The sequence below is a fragment of the Apus apus genome, chromosome Z, assembly GCF_020740795.1.
Source record: "Apus apus isolate bApuApu2 chromosome Z, bApuApu2.pri.cur, whole genome shotgun sequence".
NCBI classification, from domain to species: Eukaryota; Metazoa; Chordata; class Aves; order Apodiformes; family Apodidae; genus Apus; species Apus apus.
Window position 1 is genome coordinate 64,685,200 of NC_067312.1, and position 22,011 is coordinate 64,707,210.

The following is a 22,011-nucleotide window of genomic DNA, read 5'->3' on the forward strand; positions in this document are numbered from 1 at the left end:
CTGGCAGCTGTATTTAAGCTATATAAACTGTTGCATTTATTCCTTTGTGGCTTCTTCCAATTTTAATACTGCTTATATCCATCATTGCCTTTTACCACTCTGACCTCCTTGAGGAAAAAAAAACAAAACAAAACAAGAAAGTTCAGCACAGAAGAGAACTGACTGTATAGTAGTGGTGTTATCCCAGAAGTGTTACATGTACAGTTTTCCCAGTGGAGCTGCCTAATCTAGCTCTCCTTCAGAGCAAGGCTGGGGGACCAAGAGTGCAACTACAGAAAACCCTGCAAGATTCAGTGGTTTGGAAGCAGACATTTAATGTCAAACCAGCCTTAGAATAGGAACCACATAAAGGTTGAAAGCTGTGTCTCTAGGAAATGTTATCTATTCACATGAGTTTGCCCTATGTGAAATTTCAACACAGGAAACAGGGTTTGTTATAAGGGTACTGAAATTACTACTGCGTTGCCCACTGCAACTAGTGTCCACTGTGGAGAAAGCAACTGGAAAATACTGCCTAATGTGCCATATTTTAACAGGGGATCAGCACACTTTCATCTCTTCTCTTTCAGTAGGATTTCACTAACCAGGAGGCTTAAACTCATTTTTCATTAAAAAGAACCAGTTATGTGACTGCACTTGTTCCCTCTGTCTTTAGAACAAAGCAAAGAGTTTTTTCGAGAGATTATTATTCAGAAAAATAAAACCACTGAAATAAATAAAGCAAAATGCATGAGGTGATATAGTGTCTTCCTCTGACCCACTGTCCCACCAAGACATTGGGGATATGGCTTTCATGGAGAAGAAGCCTTTCAGTCTGTGGAACAGATGAGTCAAATGCCGCCAGTTGCTCGTGTCAGACTAACATTCAAAGAGCAAGAGTTGAGAGTCCTGCTGGGCTAGCATAACTGCAACCTAAGTAATTGCCTTCACCACCTGAATCAGCTTTCTCAATTGGTGACACTATTCTCCTCTTCCTGTCCTGCTCCAAGTGACTCTGCCTTGTTACTAGACTCTCCTAACACAATTCTGTACTTTCACTCAAAGATAGCTGCATTTCAGAAGTCACTGAGCTGCTACCAGTGTCTTTAGGTCTTATGACAAAACAGCAGAGCATTTTTAGGATGAAAGAAATTAAACACATGTTCAATGAATGGCTAGGCAATGTCCCCTCATTTTTTTTCTGATCCTTACAGTGCTATGGCACTGTCCATCATACTGTAGTCTTCTTTGTCTCTTTGTTGTAAACAGAATATTAGAAATTAACATCTGTGAAATTCAGAACAAAAAAAAGCCAAACAACACAGAGTGAACTGAATTTCTGCAGAAACTCTCTATGTACTATATTCCCCTATATTCCAAGATATCTGGTCACCAAGTCACATTGTGTCTTAAAGAACTGCAATTCACATGGAATTTAGAAAGTAGGAAAGATGACAGAACAGAATGTCACTCTTCACCTGCATTTTCTTGATTCTACAAGTTTTGGCCACATATCAAAGACAAGAACACTCCTGTAAGGTACCTGTGCATAAATACAATTTTAAAAAATAAAATAAAGAAATTTAACCAAAACTCCAAACAACAGACAACAGGACAATTTGAGTAGTCGAAGGACTTGTTACAAACCAAGATAACCTTTTAAACAATTGCTGCACATAGCAACAAAAGTAGAAGTTTTTAGAGATTTGGGATAAGTGTTCTGAAGGCAGAAGAAACAGCTGTTTAAAAACTGTGTGATTGGAGGTCCAAGCTTTCTGTCTTCCTGAAGCACTGATTCTGTTTTGTATGATTCTTAGACAAAATTCATAGTTTTTGACAGTGGACTCCTGTCAGATGCTGCATAAATGAATACAGGGGAGGACTGGGTTCACTTTAGGAGAGGAAGAAAAGTAGAAACGAGCAGAAAATGAACTTGCTTTTGTGCCCTTAGTGGGCGGCATAAACAACGTGTCGCGAGCCGAGGCCGGGGAGGGCATGAAGGAAATGCTGCAAGGTGCAACTACGCAAACATTTCTGTCTGTGACAAGCAGACTGAAATATACTCCCACAGTTCTGGCTTTGTCCAACTTCTTAATTTCCTATGTCTTACAAATGGTCAGCTTTTGATGCAGTTTAGCCCTCAGAGTATAGGTTTTCAAATTGTTACTGTCCACCAGCAAAGTTGCCCCAACACTGCTGGTCTGTACCATCTACAAGAAAGGCTGAAAGAAGGATCCAGGAAACTACAGACCTGTCAGTCTGACCTTGGTACCAGGGAAGGTCACAGACCAGATCATGTTGAGTACCATTATGCATCACATACAGAAGGACCAGGTGATCAGGCCCAGTCAGCATTGGTTTATGAAAGGCAGGTCCTGCCTGATGAACCTCATCTCCTTGTGTGACAAGATGACCCATCTGGTGGATGAGGGGAAGGCTGTGGATGTTGTCTACCTGGACTTTCATAAAGCCTTTGACAATGTCTCCCTCAGCATTCTCATGAAAAAACTGGCTGCTCATGGCTTGGATGGGCATGCTCTCTGTTGGATAAAACACTGGCTGGCCCAGAGAGTAGAGGTGAATGGAGATAAATCCAGCTGGCAGCCAGGGCTCAGTGATGGGGCCATTTCTGTTTAACATCAATGTCCTTGATGAGGAGACAGAATGCACCCTCAGCAAGTTTGCAGACGACACCAAGTTGGGTGGGAGTGTTGATATGCTTGAGGGTAGGGAGGCTCTCCAGAGGCACTTAGACAGACTGGATCGATGGGTTGAGGCAAACTGCATGAGCTACAACAAGGCCAAGCACGGGGTCCTGCACTTGGACTGCAAGAACCACTACAGGCTTGGCACAGAGTGGCTGGAAAGCTGCCTGGGACCTGGGATGCTGATTGACAGGCGGCTGAGTATGAGCCAGCAGTGTGCGCAGGTGGCCAAGAAGGCCTAAGGCACCCTGGCTTGTATTATAAATAGTGTTGCAAGCAGGTCTAAGGAATCGATTCTTGCTCTGTACTTGGCATTTGTGAGGCCCCACCTTGAGCAGTGTGTTCAGTTAGGCTGAGGGAACTGGGGCTATTTAGTCTAAATAAAAGGAGGCTGAGGGGAGATCTTATTGCTCTCTAGAACTACCTGAAAGGACATTCTTGAAAGGTAGGTGCTGGTCTCTTCTCACAAGTAAATAGTGATAGGACAAGAGGGAATGGCCTAAAGCTACACGAGAGCAGCTTTAGGCTGGACATTAGGAAAAAAAAATTCTCTGAAAGGGTTGTCAGGCACTGGAACAGGCTGCCCAGAGAGGTGTTTGAGTCACCATTCCTGGATGTGTTTAAAAGTCGTATAGATGTGGTGCTTTGGGATATGGTTTAGAGGTGAACATGGTAGAGCAGGGTTAAAGGTTAGACTTTATTATCTTAAAGGTCTTTTCAAACCTAAATGATTATTTGATTCTATTATTCTATGTACACCCGTACTGTGCTGTAGGTGGCTTCCAAGGCAACAGGAGCTGTGGTTACTGTGGAGAGCCTGTATCCTACCAGTTCCCTTCTCTTCTTTTGCACCACACAAAGGTTCCTGCAGAGTACCTCCACCAAGAGACTGTGTGGACTGCTGACTATTTTAACTCAGGAAACCTGATTGCTTTTGAATGGCCTTCCAGGTATGTTGTAACTTATAAACAAGAATGCAAGTTTTGGGACCACTTTTCTAAATAAAAGGAAGGCTGCAAAATGTGTGATATTTTTGCCTGTCAGAGTGAGAAGCCAAGATTCCTTTAACAAATCCTAGAAGAGTAAAATAGACCACCACACTTTCATGCTCTAGTCTTGAACACATAGTTGGCTGAACCCATAAAACCAAAGCATAGGGTGAAGATTCAGTTTTACTTTTTGAACTGCAACTCCTGAGCAGAAGAAAGTCACAGGGTCATGAGGCACTTGTTTCAGAGCATTGCAGTCTCCCATCCCCAAACTGTTCTGAAGAATGGCCTCTGCTGTCCTTGGTAGAGTGACCACACAGGGCTCCAATTGCTATTGGTCTGTTTACTTTGTTCAGCAGGAAAAACCATATCACTGAGAGCTCCAAGTAAAATGAAAGTTGTAAATTAGGTTTCAACCTTACACAATACAAAATAAATATATATGGAACAATCCTAGGGTTGTGGTATAAGAGAAGGAGCCAGGAGCATCTTTAGCAATCAGTGTAACGAAGTCTTGCATTATGAAACAGGACAAAAAAGCATGAATTTCCTCCTGATCTCTCAGATTACTTACACCTCTCAGATTACTTACACCCCAACTCACTACCCAGCCCTTTCTGTGAAACTGGGAACACACCACCACCTTTTCTGTCTCCTTTATTTAAGAATAGAGGTCCACAATGGTGCCCTGTGATAGGATGAGGGGAAATGGCACCAAGTTACAACACATGAAGTTCCACCTCAACATGAAGAAAAACTTCTTTACTGTGAGGATGACAGAGCACTGGAACAGGCTGCCCAGAGATGTGGAGTCTCCTTCTCTGGAGACTTTCAAGACCCATCTGGACGCATCCCTGTGTAATCTTCTCTAGGTGTTCCTGCTGCAGCAGGGGGGGTTGACTTAATGATCTTCAGAGGTCCCTTCCAACCCCTGTGATTCTATGATGACATGTCTGTTCACTTGTGAAACCCCAGGGGAGAGATCCTACTGAATCACTCTGCTGTTCTCAGGTCTTTCACAGTGTCTGGCCAACAATGACAGTGCTGGCTTATTCTCTAAAACATCTGTATTGTCTAAGAAGTGGAAGGAAACAGTTTATTTTAACTCCTGTAGCTGTTACTAGATTGACAGTGACGAATGTGAAATGGACATGTCCCACTGAAATTCAGAAAAGAAAAGCCTTGAGCAACTTTAGAGTAAGTATGTGGAATCACTTCCCTCATTGCTCTGTGGTGTGAGCAGATATTCACATCTGTTAGCAATAAACATTGGCTCCCTCCTGCTTTGTACTACCTTTTCTACCCAGCATAGGCAGCAATATCCAATACGGGTCTCTCTTCTCCCTTATTTTAGTGACTTTATAGTACCACACCCAATTTACATTGATGCAATTGAGAACAGGACAGAAAGAAATTACTGTTTTAAATTGCTCCAGGAATTATTCCTCCCTATGCAGCTACTGTGCATCAGAGCAAAAAGAAGGCCAAAAGTATTAACTCTTCTCACCTTGCTGGCAGAAAGCTCTTTGATCTTATAAATTAACCTATCAAATTTCTAAAATCCCTTCAACAGACACTTAAAACACTAATCAGTCTAGTAGCTAGGAAAATCTACAAAAAAGAAATCTTTTGTATCTCATATAAATTGTGAAAAATGTTCAGAATGCTGTGTGTGGAGATTTGGCTTTGACCGGTACCCATTGTGCTGCTACAGTAGCTCTTAGATCTGAGGTAAGGGCATCTGTGTCTATTTTTTTTTTTTTTATAGAGCACACGGCATATAGCAACACTGGAACTATCAAGGTGGATTGAACTGCTGGTCTCACGTGCCAGCCTGTTCCTGGCAGCAATCAATCCTTAGTGCTGTAGAAAATGGTCAGTGCCCTAACCCTGCAACCCTGCTGACTTTGGTTGTGTGAAGTGTCCTTCCAGACTGCTAAAACCAGGCTGGGTAAATGGTGGATCTGGGCCTAATAAAGAGCTTTAAGGCTCTACCAAACGGTTCTCAGGGGCAAAAGCACACAGGATTATGGCTGTAGAGCATGCTTCCCTGAGGAGCTTCACTACAGAGAAAGAAAAGAGTCACCTCCCTCACTGGTACCCCACAGCTCCCACTCAGCTCCTGAGCTGAGCAGAGAGACAACCTCTCCTCCCCAGCAAGGGAAGCCATTTCTGGTCCTCTGTCCCAGTGGAGGCAAGATACACAAAAATATGTCCTCAACCTTCCTCGTCCTCTTCCCAAGGGCAGCAGGACATTTTAACATGCAACAGCTGCCATAGGGACGAAGGGAAATGCACTGCAGCTGGGCATGTCTGGACCTCAGGATGTTCCAGCTACCCTAGGGCCAGGAGGAACTGTGGAGGCAGAGGAGACAATGTTTGAAGCCACACACTGCCTCAGGAGGGCAGGAGAGGGAATTCCAGATAGGAAACAATGGAGTAGTTTCCTTCTCCTTTGCTATGAGCAAATGTGTGCTTTGACCTTCCTGAAGGAAGGTGTTTAGCGCTCAATACACAAAGCACATGGCTCTGGGAGTTATGATTTATAAAATAAATAATAACTGTGTCTGTATTGCCAGAATCTAACCCAGTCACTCCCAACCCCATATTGTAGAGCTAGCCAGAAGCACGTATTTTTCTGAGCACTAGAGTGACGAATGTACTTCAGAGTTTTGCCAGCAATAATTTAAACAGCTTGTATATACTTACAGGAGGAAGTGTTTGTTCCTTCTGTTGAAGCTTGTATCCTAAGCATGGGTTCTGCAACATACAGAAGTAACAACAAAGTTGTAAGAATGCAGCCACAGCTACACTGTTCTAGGGGAGGAGCCTGAACATCTTCCCCCAGTAGAGCTCTCTTTTTAATACTTTTTTTTTCTTTTTTTTTTTTCAGTAATCAGAAACCCACTAAAGTAGAGAAGAAATTGAGAGATACTCAAGAAAGCAAAGAACTTCAAAGCTGGTACAGCATGTCCTAGGCACACTGTGAATAATCAATTACAGCAAAAATGCTCCATAGCCCTGGGAGGGAAGGCCCGGGGAAAACTGGCAAAAAGAGAGCTAAGTTATCAACTGTTTGTGGTAGCATCAGAACAAAGTGGAAAACAGTGGGTCTTGAAGCTCCCCATGCTGATGGGGGAAACAATAGTTCCTTATATTATTTTCTCATAACTCCAAATGAACAGTCAGGCCTCCAGGTTTATTACAAGTATGGCTAAGGACCTCTGTGGCTTCAAAGCGAGCAGGGTCCATGAATGCCACCACCTCTGCAGACAGCTGTAGCTGGTAGGGAGAGCAGAACATGTTCCAGACCAAAATGGGATATAGCGCCAGCCCCAAAGTGGTTGCAAAGAAAGAAGAAAGAAGCATTTCCAAGATGGCAAACAATCTTGTAGAACAGCTGAAGGAAATGGACTGCAACACAAGTCACACAAAGGAAGCACTCAGAAAAGTTAATGGAAGAAGCAAGCTAGCCTGAAGCTAGGTCTGGACTTCCGGGACCACTCAGCAAACCAGAGCAATGTATTTAAGTCGCTGCATGGGCTTTGACTGCCTTAGAGCCAAACAAAACATACAATGTCATGCATGAGCAGAGAATTCAATAGTACCATCAGCTGGTAGAAGAGTTTGCAGAGAGAGGGCACTTTGCCTAAGGTGACGTGCCACTGTGGAGAGGGATGAAGGAAGTCAGGGTGGCTGGCAACCAGCCTGTGCATCCTAGGGAGCAGGTCAGGTGTACTGCATGCTCTATGGTGAAACACTGAACAAACTGTCATGTCAGGCAGAAAAGATCAATCTGACACCTAAAAGAGTAAGTTTTTAGGCAGAGTAAAACCACGCTTGAAATCTAGGACCACTCTGTAAGTCCTCCTATCACCAAGTAACTGTAGCAACAGTACAAGAGACCTAGCTCCTGGTGAGTTAAAACCAGCATCTCACAACAGCCTATCTCTAATTAAAGAAGCAACACAGTAATAACTTATTTGTATTTGCAAGGTATGGAAAAAAATCAGTAGTGCCCAAACCCCCAGATTCCATCGGTCAGCAGGAGACCACTGTAGTGGCAGAGAAAGCTGACATGGCCTGGACCCAGGGCTGGGTGAGAAGAGTGGAAAAATGGCACCTAGCTGGGTTCAGGACTGAGAGGGTTTCTGCTCCAGCTGCATAGCAACCCCCCTCAGAGCTCTATAAGAAGACCTCAAAAAGCAGCCACTGAATGCAATGCTTTCTGCTTTCCTTCAGGACAACAGCATGATGTGCTGCTTGGCATGAAATCTGCCAGTGCAGCAATTCCTCAGGAATGCAGCCAACCTTTTGAACATCCCAGCCTCATCCTCTCCAGTGGCACAATAGCAGTAAAGAGAACAGTACTGTATCAGCAGGCACTGACCATGACATAAGCAGCAAAAGAGACCACTAAGAACAAGAAATTTAGTTCATGGGAAAGAAGGGAGCAAAGTGCAGGGACTGCATTCTTGCTACAGGAGGGAGAAAGCAAGGCAAGCCCAGTGGAGTCAGTGACCAGCGTGTCACCTCTTTTGAACAAAAATGGTTCCAATGGTTACAGGACGCTTGCTATTAGCTATGTGGTCTCATACATACCCAGTGAAGCACCAGTGACAGGCCCCACTGAGAACATGAAAGAATATGGGCTCATCCAATGGCTCTTCTGTCAGGCAGCAGTGCCAAGATTTCAGAAGTAGGTCGCCACACACGCAGATGCATCAAAGGAAAGGCTGCAGGCATGCTAAATGCAAAATTTGGCAACCATACTGTTTTCCTTGATGTAGCCTACAAACACTGTCATCTTACACTAAAACCTGTCTCTGCCAGACATAGCTTTCTCAAAAAAGCTAGCAGGACCCCAGTCTCTCTGCCAAGCAGGATACGTGCATCTTGTAAATCCTTGGGATGCTCAGCTTACACATGCCTATCCACAGCTCCCTCAGGCAAACTCAGCAGTAGAGGCAACTGCTCATATTGTGGCCATATATAAAGTAGCTCTAATAGTTAATGAAAGTGATTTCTCACTGGGGTCAGTTCCAGGAGTAACTCTGGAGGCATGCAATCTGTAACTGCAGGCAGGATGCTGAAAGCAAAATTCCACCAGCTGGAAGGAAACCATTTGGAGAAGGCTCCTAGTATGCCAAGGCAGCTTCAAAAGTGGTTAAACTACTGACAGTGAGCTACCTGTCTACATTCATGGACCCCTCAGAGCCATCAGAAATTGTATGTAGAGCCCTAAAAAACAAGGCAGTCTGAGTAATGGACTTTCTGGAGGAAACATTAACATGTCTAGAAAGTCTGCAAATTCACATGCAGCTGCTAGCATTTATAGGAACAGAAGCAACAAGTGCTTCTTCAAAACACAGTTCCAAAAAACTAAAATACTTTTTCACTTGGGCCGCTGCAGGCTGACAACTGCAGGACAAGTTAGCATCCTCAGCACAGCTCCAGGATCCTGTAAAGTATTCTTAACCCTTCTTCATTAGTTTCTCAGTCCCTGAAGTAGCTCCGGTATCGAAGGTGATATGCAGGTACTGAAAAGGATGCAGGAAAATTGTTTTCTGCTAAGAGGGAGCTGTTTTAGAGGTGCAGAAGCAGTTTCAAGAAGAAATAGAGATAGAAAGACTCTGTTAATTCAACTTACGTGAAGAAGTTTTTGTCCCTTCTGTTGATACTGGTATCTTGCTGGTGCTCTCTGGAAAACACAAGAGGCAACAAGAAGTTATAACGTGGAGTCAGACGGTCCTCTAACAGCATTCAGCTCCAAGAATGGACAAGGTAAAGGGGAAAAAGCTGCTCAAAGAAGCAAGCTTAAATTTTGCTTCAGTGGTCAGAGGCTGCGATCAGACACCAACTTGCAAAAGTCTCCTTTTGGGAAAAAAAATGAAAATTCATGGTGTGTACTAGTAGAACTGAAGAAAAAAGCCTGTTTCTTCTGAAAGAAGCCCGTTGTTCAATCTCTCATTCTCCGCTGGGAATAACTGATCAGTGGCAACAGAAGAAACCATGCAGATGGCTCTTCTTCTGGAAGGCATCAGCGTACATATTCTCTCCTTATGCTTGTAGGCAGTTAAATTTTGCAAAGATGTGTCCCTGTTAATATCACTTGAATTGTTGGGAAGTATATCCAATAACATCGCTTGCTGCTTCAGGGAAATCTTCTAAGTCACACATGCAAATCAGTCCCCCATGGGATGACTGCTGGGGGCTCTGTGATGGAAATCATACAGTTGCTCTGCTGAAGAGATGTGAAAAGTTGCTCTTCCACACTTGGTCCTACAGAGATATACTTCTGCTAGTGACATACTGACATGGACTCGCACCCACTTGATGAACTGGCTGACGACTGCGGGGGATGATGCTGTCATGATTAGATCCCTGCTAATGCCTGGCAGAATGCAGAGAGGAGAAAGCCTTTGTTTAGGCTTCACGGACTTGTACAGAGATGTTGTTCCAATGACACCATCCATCTGTCCATGTGCTGCTGTCCCTGCAAGCCACAGCTGTGTGCAATTTCCTAGGTGTGAGCAAATTGCCCTTCAGTTGTATGTGTCAACCATCTTGGCCTTCTTCAAGCTCTCAAAACACTTTTCAGTATCATAGTGGTGCAGTCCCATATGGCTGCAGAAATTTCAACTGCAAAGGTGGAGAAGAGCCACAAATGCCAGGGAAGAAGTCTTGCCTTGAATCCCCAAGGCACAACAAGAATTCTCTAGTAGTTTGAACAAAAAGAATTTAGAAAAAGCCTCATCAGAGATTTAAGGGAAAGGCAACTTAGGAATGTTTTCACTCTGTTCTGTGATTCTAGATCAGGTGGCCCTCTACTCACTGTCGTCAGAGTCCACAGAAGCTTTATCAGACACACAACTCTACCCAACTGTCTTCAACATCTCTCTCATTAAACTTCAATGTTGAGGTCCTACTTTAATTTCATACTTGCTAGCTCTTCTTCTGTATTTGTGGGGTTTTTTACATTTTGGTTCAATTTTCTTTAGCAAATACCTTGTTTGCCTGGGCAATATGTCTCAGTTGCAGCTGACTGATGTGAGAGAACATGTTATGCAGCATTTCCGTAATACCCAGTGATGTGTGGCATGGAAATGAGTACCATAAGATAAATTTTTAAGGTAAAAACCTTTGCGCTAGGTCTTGGAACACAGTGGCCTACAGCCAGGCAGCTTTCAGGACTGCTTTTCAGGTATGGAGGCAGTTTGCTGTTGTGCAGCTGAGTTGCTGGAGCAATTAACCTTTCTTTGTCATAACAGGAGACAGAACAGGTCTGACAGATGTGTAGCTCAGCATCTGGCACAACTGGAGAAAATTTTTCTTTCACTGTTAAAGAAATCACATTTCATTTAGTGCCCATGCTGAGCTTGATGAAGTATTCTTACTGCCACCTCCCCAGCCCAGCTGTGTCAGAATGCTGGCAAGAACCTTCCCTACTAGTGGAAAATACAGCCAGAGATATATTCCCTCCCATGCCTGAAAGGTGCAGTGGATGCTAACATTTGGAAGACACAAAATTTGTGTGTATTGCTTACTGAGGACAGTACACCACAACGGTAAGAGAGACATTTTACTCCACCCAAGAAGAGCAGCATGGATCCACAACTTAAGCCATCTGAACACAAGAAGCAGAGAGAAAAGAGGCTGCTTGTAGGGGGCCATCAATACTTGCCTGAAGTGGGAGAGCTGGAAGCATGTTTCAGACATTATACTTGCAGTTTTTGCTGCAGTGTGCTAAGATATGGAGACAGCAGCCTGAAGCCCTGTCTTCATTGCCATGTTTAAGTCCCCACAAGGAGCAGCTACCTCAGATGCTCAATCCACTTCTGTCCCCTGGCAATTCCAGAAGCACTAAGTTTTGGTGAAGCACTGTTTCCTAAAACTGGATATGTTTGTGCTACAGCTTTCTTATGTAAAATGAAGGATGGACAAAAGCTGCGTGTTTGGGGATGCTTTAAGGCAAAGGTCCCTGCAGTCCTGAAGACTCCTCTCTTTACTACTCTGGCCAGCTCTATCCTCTGCTGTCTCCTCTGGCAAGGCAGAAAAGAGCCCCCTCAACCTCCACAGGACTCACAGCAATGCACTACATTGCTGAGCTTGATATCTTCATCCATCCTTCTAGGTAGGGAGCTTTGTTGGGGCTGCTGAGAGGAGAAAACTCAGGTCCTGGGCAACACGCTCTGCTGAAATGCCTCTAAGGCAGGAGGTGGTCCACAGGAGAGACCTTTTCTCCAGGGATAACCAAACATCTAACAGCCCTACAGCTACTGCTATGAAGACACCTCTGCATGCCCTCATAGCTCTTTTTTTGCCCCCAGTTAGTTTGGCAAAGACCTAACACAAAAAGCCTGATTGAACAAACTGAAAATATTTGGTTGAATTCATGTATTTTGATTCAGACTTTGAGGGTGGCTCTGAGGACCCTGACAGAGACAACAACCTTGGCTCAGAGGAGGATTCAAACACTAGGAACATCACAGGTGGAGCTGCAGAGAAGCTTTCTGTCATCCTGAGGTTTAATTTCTGGCAGTGAAGGCTTAAGCCTTTTGCATTGATTGTGCTATTCAGCTGACATACTCTGAACTACATGAAGAATGACACAAGCTAGCAAATACCTTTAGAAAAGCAGACTATCAGAGGCCTCTGTCACTTGGTCTACAGGTGGCAGAGTAGGGAGCAGGTGTGCAGAAGGTGTCTAAGGCCATAGTCTGAAACCTCAGAGGTAGCAGGCACATGTAGTCAAGGATGCAGAGAGATCCAATGGATAAACTGACCTTCTGTTTCTTAAAACTGCTGTGCTTTTTAACTTTTTTCCCTGGTCCTCCAAGAAATGGCAGCATTGAATCATATTAAAAGAACACCATCCTTAATTTAAATACGTAAAATTGCAAGGAGAGGTTCAAAGCTGCTCCTAGGGGAACTGCTATGCCAAACTGAGTGATGGACACATTTCTTTGTATATGGAGGCCCATATAATTGACGTTGGTCCAGCCATGCTAATCTGCACTGGCTGAGAATATGATCCATTACACCAGGCAGTTAAAAACAAAATATGGCCCAGGTGACCGGTAACTATGCTGGCGAGAAAAGACATACACTGATCTCTCACCTTAATCAAGTCTCAGACAGATTAATGTATGTATAGGGGTATGAGAGAGTACTTATTACATTCAAAATACTTCATAGTTGGCCACAGGCTCTACGGGTGCTAGTTGCAAGATGTTGTTTTTATTTACGTATTTCTCTGGTATCATCTTGAAGACGGCTACCTTCAGAAGAGGAACACCAAGTTAATTTAATGAGTCGTGAGTATCAGATTCTTACTGACTACTGTACAACTCAGAGCTTTCGGCACAGCTTTTAGCACCACTGCATGTCCCACAGGCACAAAACCAGAAGCTTGCATGGGCCACTGACTGTAGCAAATGAATTCACCAAGTCTTATCTCTGCTACAGTTGAGCTACATGAAGAGATCACCTGAGCACTTCTGTTCACTGCAATTCAGGCAAAGTTGTCCCAACAACCCCAAAGGATGATGCAAACTACCTCAATTCACTTTGCACAGATGTGCAGGATGAGCACTCACACAGCACCCTGCCCACAACCCAGCAGCTATCCAGCACCACAGACTAACTTCTGAAATACCTACAGGAACCTACCCTTTTGCAACCTGAGCCATGCTGGGCACAGCAAACATCCTTAGAGAGGAAGAAGATGTAGGTCAACATGTTTAAATGGAAAAGACTGGCACCACATTCAGCTATGGCATGCTCAATGCTTTAGGAAAAAAGGTCATTTACCTAGTTGTCTAAATAAGGGGGTTTGTGAGCAAGTTTTCAAACATGAAATTGAAAGCTTTGGCTGTGGTATGAAGTATTCTTTCAGTGCTATTTATTAAGCATAGCAATCTACTGCAAGAATTTTGCCTGGCCAGAGTGACAAATTAAAGCAAAAAAAGCACTTACTATTGCATTAGCAAATTTGTGCAATATTTATACAACTCCAGGAGAACTTCATGCCTCTATTCTGACCTCAATTACAATCTTTCTTAGGGGAGCACACATGAATAGGAGTGAATGAAAATAAGAAGGAAGCTCATATCCTGTGGATAAGTTAAAATAAATTTCAAAGAGAATAGAACAGCTCCCAGTGCTTGCTATTAAGACCAGTAAAAGATAGTATTTTTTAACCTATTTTTGTATTTGTTGCATTTTAAATCCACACACATGGCTCTATAGACAAGCCTTCATGTTTCTTTCACTAAAAATAAGAAAACTTAAAAGTTTCTGTAGGTTTATACAGTATGTGCATGTTAACACAGTTGTATGTGCATTTGTGTGTAGCAAAATCTTGAACAAGAGCAAATTTGGCAGTTTCAAGTAACACCAATGTTGGTAACAGTAACAGCAATAAAGTCAGGAGTTACTATTGCATTAACTATTACTAATTAAGACAGAAAATTTTATCATATTACTCATTCTGGGAATGAGATAAGGGAAAAATAAAGCTCTTTGCTCACTGAAAACAGCAAGTACATTTTTACAATTGTTTTATTGAGAATTTTTTCTATACATTGGAGCAGGGAACTGAAATTAGCAGTTTTCAGACTTGTGACTTTAGTGGTAAGGGTGTTGCTTTTTCTGTTCTTGGGGAAAAAAATCCAATACACTTGCATTGTTCTTCATGTGAGTTTTCCTAACGCCCACTGCTAGTTGATGTAGAGACAAGGCATCATGCTACATAGACCTTTGATCTGGCCCTAGGGTTCTCTTTCATGGCATACACCAGCAAAAAAACTTTCAACTAAATAGTTAAAGTTTGACAAAATTCTAGGGAATTAAACTCAAGATTTTTATACTGAAAAGCACTAATCTTTTAGTGGACAGAAAAATAACCTCATGCCCAGACATGTCACTACCTTATCTACCCTCAGTCTTAAAACACCCAGCATAAAGGAATAGGAGGACACAGTTTGCAGAGAACAGGAAACAAACAACAAACATGACAACGTGAGGTCATTAAATTAGGGATCATAGTTAAAATTATGGCTCACATAGCAGAGCAGGACAGTATGACCACAAGAAAGTCAGGCCCTCTGACACATCTTTCTTTACTCCACTGTCACCCTATGTGCTGGAGGTGGAAGGAAGCAACCTCTCTGCCTATCTTGAGAAGTTCAGTCCTCTCAAACGTCCACACACTAGACTTCTACAGGGGCTCCTGGGCTCCACCCCAAGGTCTTTTGCAAAAGCCCTTTGGCTGTATGCTGCTTTTTTAAAAAAGCAAACAAATAACAACAAAAAACCCCAAACAAACAAAAAACTCCACCAACAACAAAAAACAAAAGCCACCAAAACACCACAAAAAAACCCAAAACTCAAACCAAAACAAAAAATAACAAGAAAAAACAAAACAAAACAAAAAAACCCACCAAAACCAACCAACCAAAACAAACACCAACACCAACCCCCCCTCCAAATTAAAACAATCCCAAAAAAGCAACTCTCTTTCTTAGGAATAGTGCAAGACCACACAGATACCTACGACCTGAGTAATGACTGCCCTTCAGGGCTCATTACCGAGTTTGGATCCCAAATCTGTCATTAAGCCAGCAAGGGGAAGAGGTCAGAGAATGCAGGGGAAGAAGAGGTGAGGAGGTCACCTGTGCAGGGGGTCTGTCCCTGTTTGCAAAGCAGATGTTGCCCTCTGAGGCCTTAGGGATTCATTGGTCTTAAGTCTCCAGATGTTCTCTGTGCTGTTCCTCAAATCCAGGTGGAAAATTTCATCATTAGGAGGAGAATTAGGAACAATTTTACTGGTAATTTATATGCAACGATAAGCAGAGGGGATTCAGATGTATATATGGCAACCAAATATGCACGATTGTTCTATTAATCCAGTGAATGCTGCCATGCCTGATTCTAGATTATCAAACATCACTGAGATGTTCCAGTTCAGATATTATGGAGGTTCCAGTTCAGACCTTTACAGACAAGACCCAGCTGCCAGGTTTAGAATGCATTCACATTTGCTCACATTCAAGGGAGTTTGCATGCATGGCTGTGTTTTAAACAACTTACATTTCACAATAAGATTAGACAGATTCTAACATATTAAGTTATAAATTGACATAACAGGGCTTGTCTGCAAACATTTTCATTCAAAACCAAGCAGCCATATCCCTGCAGCAGGAGTGTTTTGCTGTCATTCAGCACAGCCCAAAGGAAGTTGAAAAATCTATGTCATGAAGCATAGGAATGAGTTCCACATGCACTCCCCAGCCATGTCACCATTCCTTCTGTGAGAAAGTAATAGAGGATGCCCAAGGTTTGTTGTTTGTTTTTTTTTGCATTTATCTGTATCACTGCCCAAGCACAGTTCCTGCAACTGAGTTTTGGAAACTCCAGTGTCTTGGAAACAGTGTAAGAGCTTTCCATGTAAGCAGCTAATGAGCAACCAAAATTTGTGTTCATGGAAACCAAGAGCATTTACAAAGCTACACAGAAACACCTACCCATTTTTTCTCCTAATAACATTCTGATAGATAAGACTTGCTGTTTTATATCATTCTCCTAACACCTGATTGTGATTATAATACCATACCGTTTGTATGAAATCTTAGCATTTGAGATTCTTCAGTTGATTAAATAGAATAGCAAATACACAACGCAAATTCAGGTGAGCAGTATCTGTATGAGCACAAAACAGAAGATAGCCAAAGACAAATCCCACTGGCAAAGGTTTACATTTGGTTTTCTATTTATTTAAATATCCTGTTTCAGAGCACAATGTGTAACAGGAAAGCATCCCTGCTATTCTCCCATTGCAACAACATCTTTAAACCCATCTCAGAAATACACTGAACTTCTGCTTTGTTTGCTAAGGAGGGCATGTTCCTTTGATAATTCACAACTGTCTGGACACTGGAGTTTGACTTACTGGAGCTGAATTAGTCAGTGTCATGCTTATGAAACAAGATTTCAGCTGAACTGCAGCCTCCAATGCACTCACAGGGAGAAACAGTACTGCTAAAACAATTGTGTACAACGAAAACACCCACGAAATTCTGTCAGAGGCAACTGGAACTTCCTGTAAATGAAATGGAAAGGGGCCCTGCAAAAATAGCAGTCTATAATTATTTTAGATTGTTTGAGTAAGTCTGAATGCTATCTGCCTCACAAGAAGCTGTTCCTCAAGAAATAAATTTAAATCACAGTACCCGAATTACAAAACTCAAATCACAATCATGCCTTTGAATAATATGCCTTCAAATACATTAGTGCCTTTGTCTATACTATCTTAGAAATGAACAGGAAAACCTATCAGCATTTGTGACAGTAAAAACAGTGGCAATCAGAGCCAAGCAAATATTAAATATTAAAGACAAAGAGAGGAGTGCAGGTTTAGAAGCTCAGACTAGGATGTGTTTTAGGTTAAATGAAAGCTTCCCCACAGGCCTATAGAGCCTCTGTTACTCATGTGTACTATGGGAATTAGAATATTATTATTCTTCTTATCTTGACTATTTATACTACGTCTTAGACTTTGTGTTGTGAAGTGTCTCAAAGAAAATGCAGATCTCTCCCGAGACCCATACGAGGCATCCCATTTCCCTGGTTAAGGAAAACCAAACATCTCAACTACATAGCAGACAACTCCAGCCCGATTAATTTTCTTACACACCTAATAGATTTCAGTGTCTCTACGTCCACTTCACTTGCCAAGCTTTCCCCTTCTCCAGACCCCTGTTTTGGTGGCAGCTTTAATATATGGTATTTCTGAATGTGACAGTAAAATAAAAGAGCCAAGCCTTACCATTGGTGTCCGTGATGATAACACTGGCTTTAGTACTGTCATTCCCTAGTTTGCTGCTCACTCTGCATGTGTATTCCCCAGCGTCGGCCAACGTGGCTCTGTAAATGTGAAGCTCAGAGTATTTCCTGTGAAACCAGAAAAAACATGTAAACATCCTGTACTGGAGTAACAGTCACTGCATCAACTAATGCATTCTTTTTTTTCCTCTCAACAGTCTTGTCTTGTCTTTCATTCTTAATGACAGATTAACACTATTCAGGTTTGAAAGAAGGGAGAAGAAAAAAAAAGATGTCTTTCTTACAGGCTGCAGGAAAACAGGCATATTAACGAACTCAAATGGAGATACTTGCTTATGCTTTTCTGTTTGAGAAGAGTCTTTGTTCTTAAAGAAAATCTGAAAAACAACCTTTCTCAGCTGAATCTCTGGCTAGTCAGATGCCACGGAGATGGGTGTAATGTTAAAATAGATTACCCTTTCCTACAGGTTCGTATTGCCAGTAGCAGAGTTCTGAGTAAGTACTGTAGTTTCTAACATCTGACTAAATAATCATGAGATTAGGACACATTACTCTGTTTAACAACCTCTGAAACCCCAATAGTAAATCATTCTCCAGTGCTAACAAAAAATTATGGGCAGGAGCACAATTTGCATGAAGCTACATTTTGTTCCTGGCTCAGAGACATAATTTAATCAGTCTCCAAGGTTTTAAGATTAGATTTTAAAACGCAGGACTCCTGCCTACCCATTAATTTGGAAGGAACATGTTCTGGTGTCATTCAAGGGGTCCCCAACTCATATCTATGATGGCAATAATCCCATTACCTACACTGCAGAGAATTACTAGCTTGGGGAAAATATAAATATTATTGCTGTTCCTAGTTTCTGTTTAAAATAAGTGCTTTGGGTAAATTTTTGCCTATAGCAAAGCCTGCTCATTTATCTACAGAACTGTCACTTAGTAGAGTGCACGAGCATTGCTCCCTAAGTTGGCCTACTCCAACATGAAGGACTGCCCCCCAGGGGGCAAAGGCACTCTAAAAGCTGATCATCACCAGCATGTCTAGTGATGAGTGCTGAGCTATGCAATGTTTGGGGAGTTGCTTTGCTTCAGCACAGCCATGTCTTCAAACTCCCCATGCAGAAACCACAACTGCTTATCCCTTCTGTGATACATTAAGCAGTGTTGAGTTCAGACCCAGAAACAAGCTTGCTGTAGCAGGGGGGGCTTCTGGAGCAACCAAAATGTTCAATGGCACTTTCCAACACATCCTTGTAAACCATCCCTCCCTCCAGCACAGTAAACTATCCCATCTGCTATCTAACACTGTTATCAGCAGCTCAGCCTTCCCTGCCTCTACTGCAATGTCCTACTGCTGAGGAGTAACCACTGTGGCCCTTGTGGGATGAGAGGAGTGTGCTAGGTAGACCTCAGCTCTAGTAGGAACTCTTATGAGAGCTTCCCGTTATGTCATTAAGAAGGGCTGCTTTCTTGAGATCACTGGGCTTGCAAGAAGGAGAAGCAGCCAAGCTGGGATTGGCAATTTGCACCGATTTGCTCAAATGGTACAAAACTGAATATCTGATTGTTAAGGTTCCGTTCTGATGCAATGTAAGGAGACCAGTTCCCAGTGCTGAATTAAATAACTGGGCTGCATAACTGAACAGACTGGCTGGTGGCAACCATGTATATATGAGAGAAATGAGGCACTGACAGAAGTGTTCAGAAGGTAGAAGCTACTTTCTCTTTGGGAGAGAATTCTGCACCTGACTAACAGCTATACTTATACCACAGTAAAAATGGCTGTCCTTCTAATCTTCCTGCCAGCCATCTACACACCTGCCTTTGCAACAGTCCGTTGAAGGCCTATCCAGGAGCTCCTGGCAGTAGACTACACAACCTAAAAGCTTGTGTGGATGTGCAGCACTTCCTGTATCCCACAGATCATCTTTCATCCATGCTTGCAGACATATCTCTAGATGGAGAGCAGGTTGTAGCCTCGGGGTGCTTCAAAAGCCAATTTAAACAGGCTTAGTTTTTTTGGAACTCACTTTAACCTAATGATAAGCAAGAAGCACAGCTGCAGCTAGATCACTTTTTTATTTAGCTACCCACTGTATGTCTGCAGCAGTGTCTTTTCCTCTCCATATGATATTAACTAATATTGATGCAAACCAGCTTTGTGCCACTCTTGGCTTTTAGAAGAAGAAACTCTTTGCACTGCACATTTATTTTTAGTCTCTTTGTTTAAAATGATACCTACAGAAAAGGCAAGGAATTGGGTCTTCCTTTAATTATTTCAAGTTTCATTACATAGGTGAAGCAACCATATTTCTGCCAAGCCAAATTTACTCGTTTTTAGAAAAACTTTGTAAGGAGTTTTCTCTCTGAGAGAAGGAGAAATAAGTTGAATATTTATAGCCTTAAGAATACTATTGAGATGTATCAGAACAGAATTCTAAACAGTCAGAGCAGAATATGACTCATTAATGGCTGTAAATGAAGCAGCTCTCCAGTGAGAGACAGTACTCTGACAGTACTCACTTAAAGCCCCTGATAAGGGATTTTGTATTCAAATCCTTTTCTCAGTCTATACTATACTACACCAAAAAATGCCTCTTCCTATAAAATTTGCTTCTGCTATGTATCTTAAGCTCATTGCCACTCTGACACTGCTGAGCTTGTATTCATACATGAAAGAGAAAGAAATACAGCCACAGAATGCAGTCCCAGGCCACGTTATCTGACTGCTTGAATTCATTTTGCTTCCAGCCTCCATCTGTCATCCAGAATTGCCTGTCTGCGGGCAAATATCCAGGCTAAGCTTGGATGAAGCCCAAGGTACAGGGCACTTGCACACAAAGTTTTGTCATGCACTACTGCATCCCAAGCCACCAGCTAGGTGAACTGGCAAAAACCTTCACTCCGCCCAAAAAACCCAACCGTGCTAAAGGAGTCTGTAATGTAAGGAAGAGAGTTTGACTGTATGGCACACCATCCAAACCAAAAGTGTGTAGGTTTCACCTGGTTTTGAAATCAGAGAAGTGAAATGTTACCAGTTCAAGTGGACCCACATGGGAAAGCTAGCTAGCAGGTGAAAAGCCCTTACTTGTCTGGTGTCTGATTTCTTCTGTATCTCCATTGACACAATGTGATAGTGTAGATCTTGGACACACCAATCAATCAATCAATCATAAGAGCAATGGAAACTCACTGACTGCATACTCATACTCCATGACAAACTTGAGCTAAAAAGTGAGTGCTTTGAATGCCTTTCATTAAAATTAAAATGTATTCAGTTTCTCTTGACTTTTCAGTGTAATGAGAAGCAGCATGGTCAGGCAGCGTGATTCACCTGCAGTACTGTCATGTCATCACATGTCAGGGCTCTGCGCCCTCTGAATCAATCACCCTGAAATCATCCTAGAGAGCTTAGAGGAGTGATCCCCTGAGTTCATTTTGCATGCAAGGCAGCCTTCAGAAGGCTAAGTTTTGAGGAAGCCTGCATTACCACAGAGTTTTTCAAACTCTTATAAAACTTGGAAAACACAGTCAGCATCTGCCCCACTTCTGCATATCCTTTGAACCCAAAGTATTCACACTGGCCAACTGCACTCAATAAACATAAAGCTGCAGTATTATCTTTTCCATGCCTACTCCACCTGCCATGCTAAGGTCTTAATTTTAAATCTCTGAGTTTGGCACCTTATCATTCTTCCAGATATTTTTGCAATTTGTTAAAAAAAAATAAAGCTAAATAGCCAGAACTCAGAAACATTTTTCTCCCAACAATGCACAGGTTTTATTCAGCCATGACACAACGAGAAAGGTGATTTCTTGCAAAATACATTACCAGAAGTCACTTCTGGCCATGGGGCATTACTTACAAACTTTGTGAGGTTTCTATGAATATGTAAAAAGTGTTATTATCTACTGTTTGGACTGAAGGAGTCAGTAAGACTGCAGTATCCTACATTCCCATGGCTCTTCAGAAGCATAGCCTACTTTTTATGTAGCCATTTGACCTTTAAAGTAGACATCAAACCCAGACAGCTCAACAACTACTCTAGCCTTCCTAGTTATTGTTTCCCACACTTGGTAATAGTAAAAATTTCACATTAAAATGCTTGTTGTAACAATATGGCAGCATACAAACGTGACAAATATTTACCAATGTGCTGTCAAGAAAAAAACCACAGAAAATAAGTGCGGAAAAAACCTCTTTGATCATTGATATTCCTTTCATTTGTGATGGGGTCTTTTTAATGTGGCTTTGTTTACAGTAATCTGCATGTCTTTTTATGTATTCATTTGCACTGCTTTTCCCCCACTTTTCTTTAGCTTTAGAACATGTACTTGTCCTAGATTTATGAAAATAAAATCTATCTCATCTTAAGCTGTTCACATCTACTCAGTCCTGGAAGCACACATAAGCAGCAAAGGAAGAAATGACAAAGTACTTATGTGTCCTCAAACTAAAATTTCAGAGCAGAAAGGCAAGGAAAATCCTT

At 42.3% G+C, this 22,011-nt stretch overlaps 1 protein-coding gene across 1 annotated transcript in view; it reads right to left on the minus strand.

The window, feature by feature from the left end:
* NRG1 (neuregulin 1) overlaps window positions 1-22,011 on the minus strand; it is a 283,515-nt gene that overhangs the window by 120,431 nt on the left and 141,073 nt on the right. The window contains exons 3-4 of the mRNA XM_051642338.1: window positions 17,502-17,626; window positions 6,383-6,433 (exon numbers count right to left, since the gene is read on the minus strand). Of these exons, the coding sequence (XP_051498298.1) occupies window positions 6,383-6,433; window positions 17,502-17,626 (176 nt within the window). The remainder of the gene's footprint in view (window positions 1-6,382; window positions 6,434-17,501; window positions 17,627-22,011) is intronic.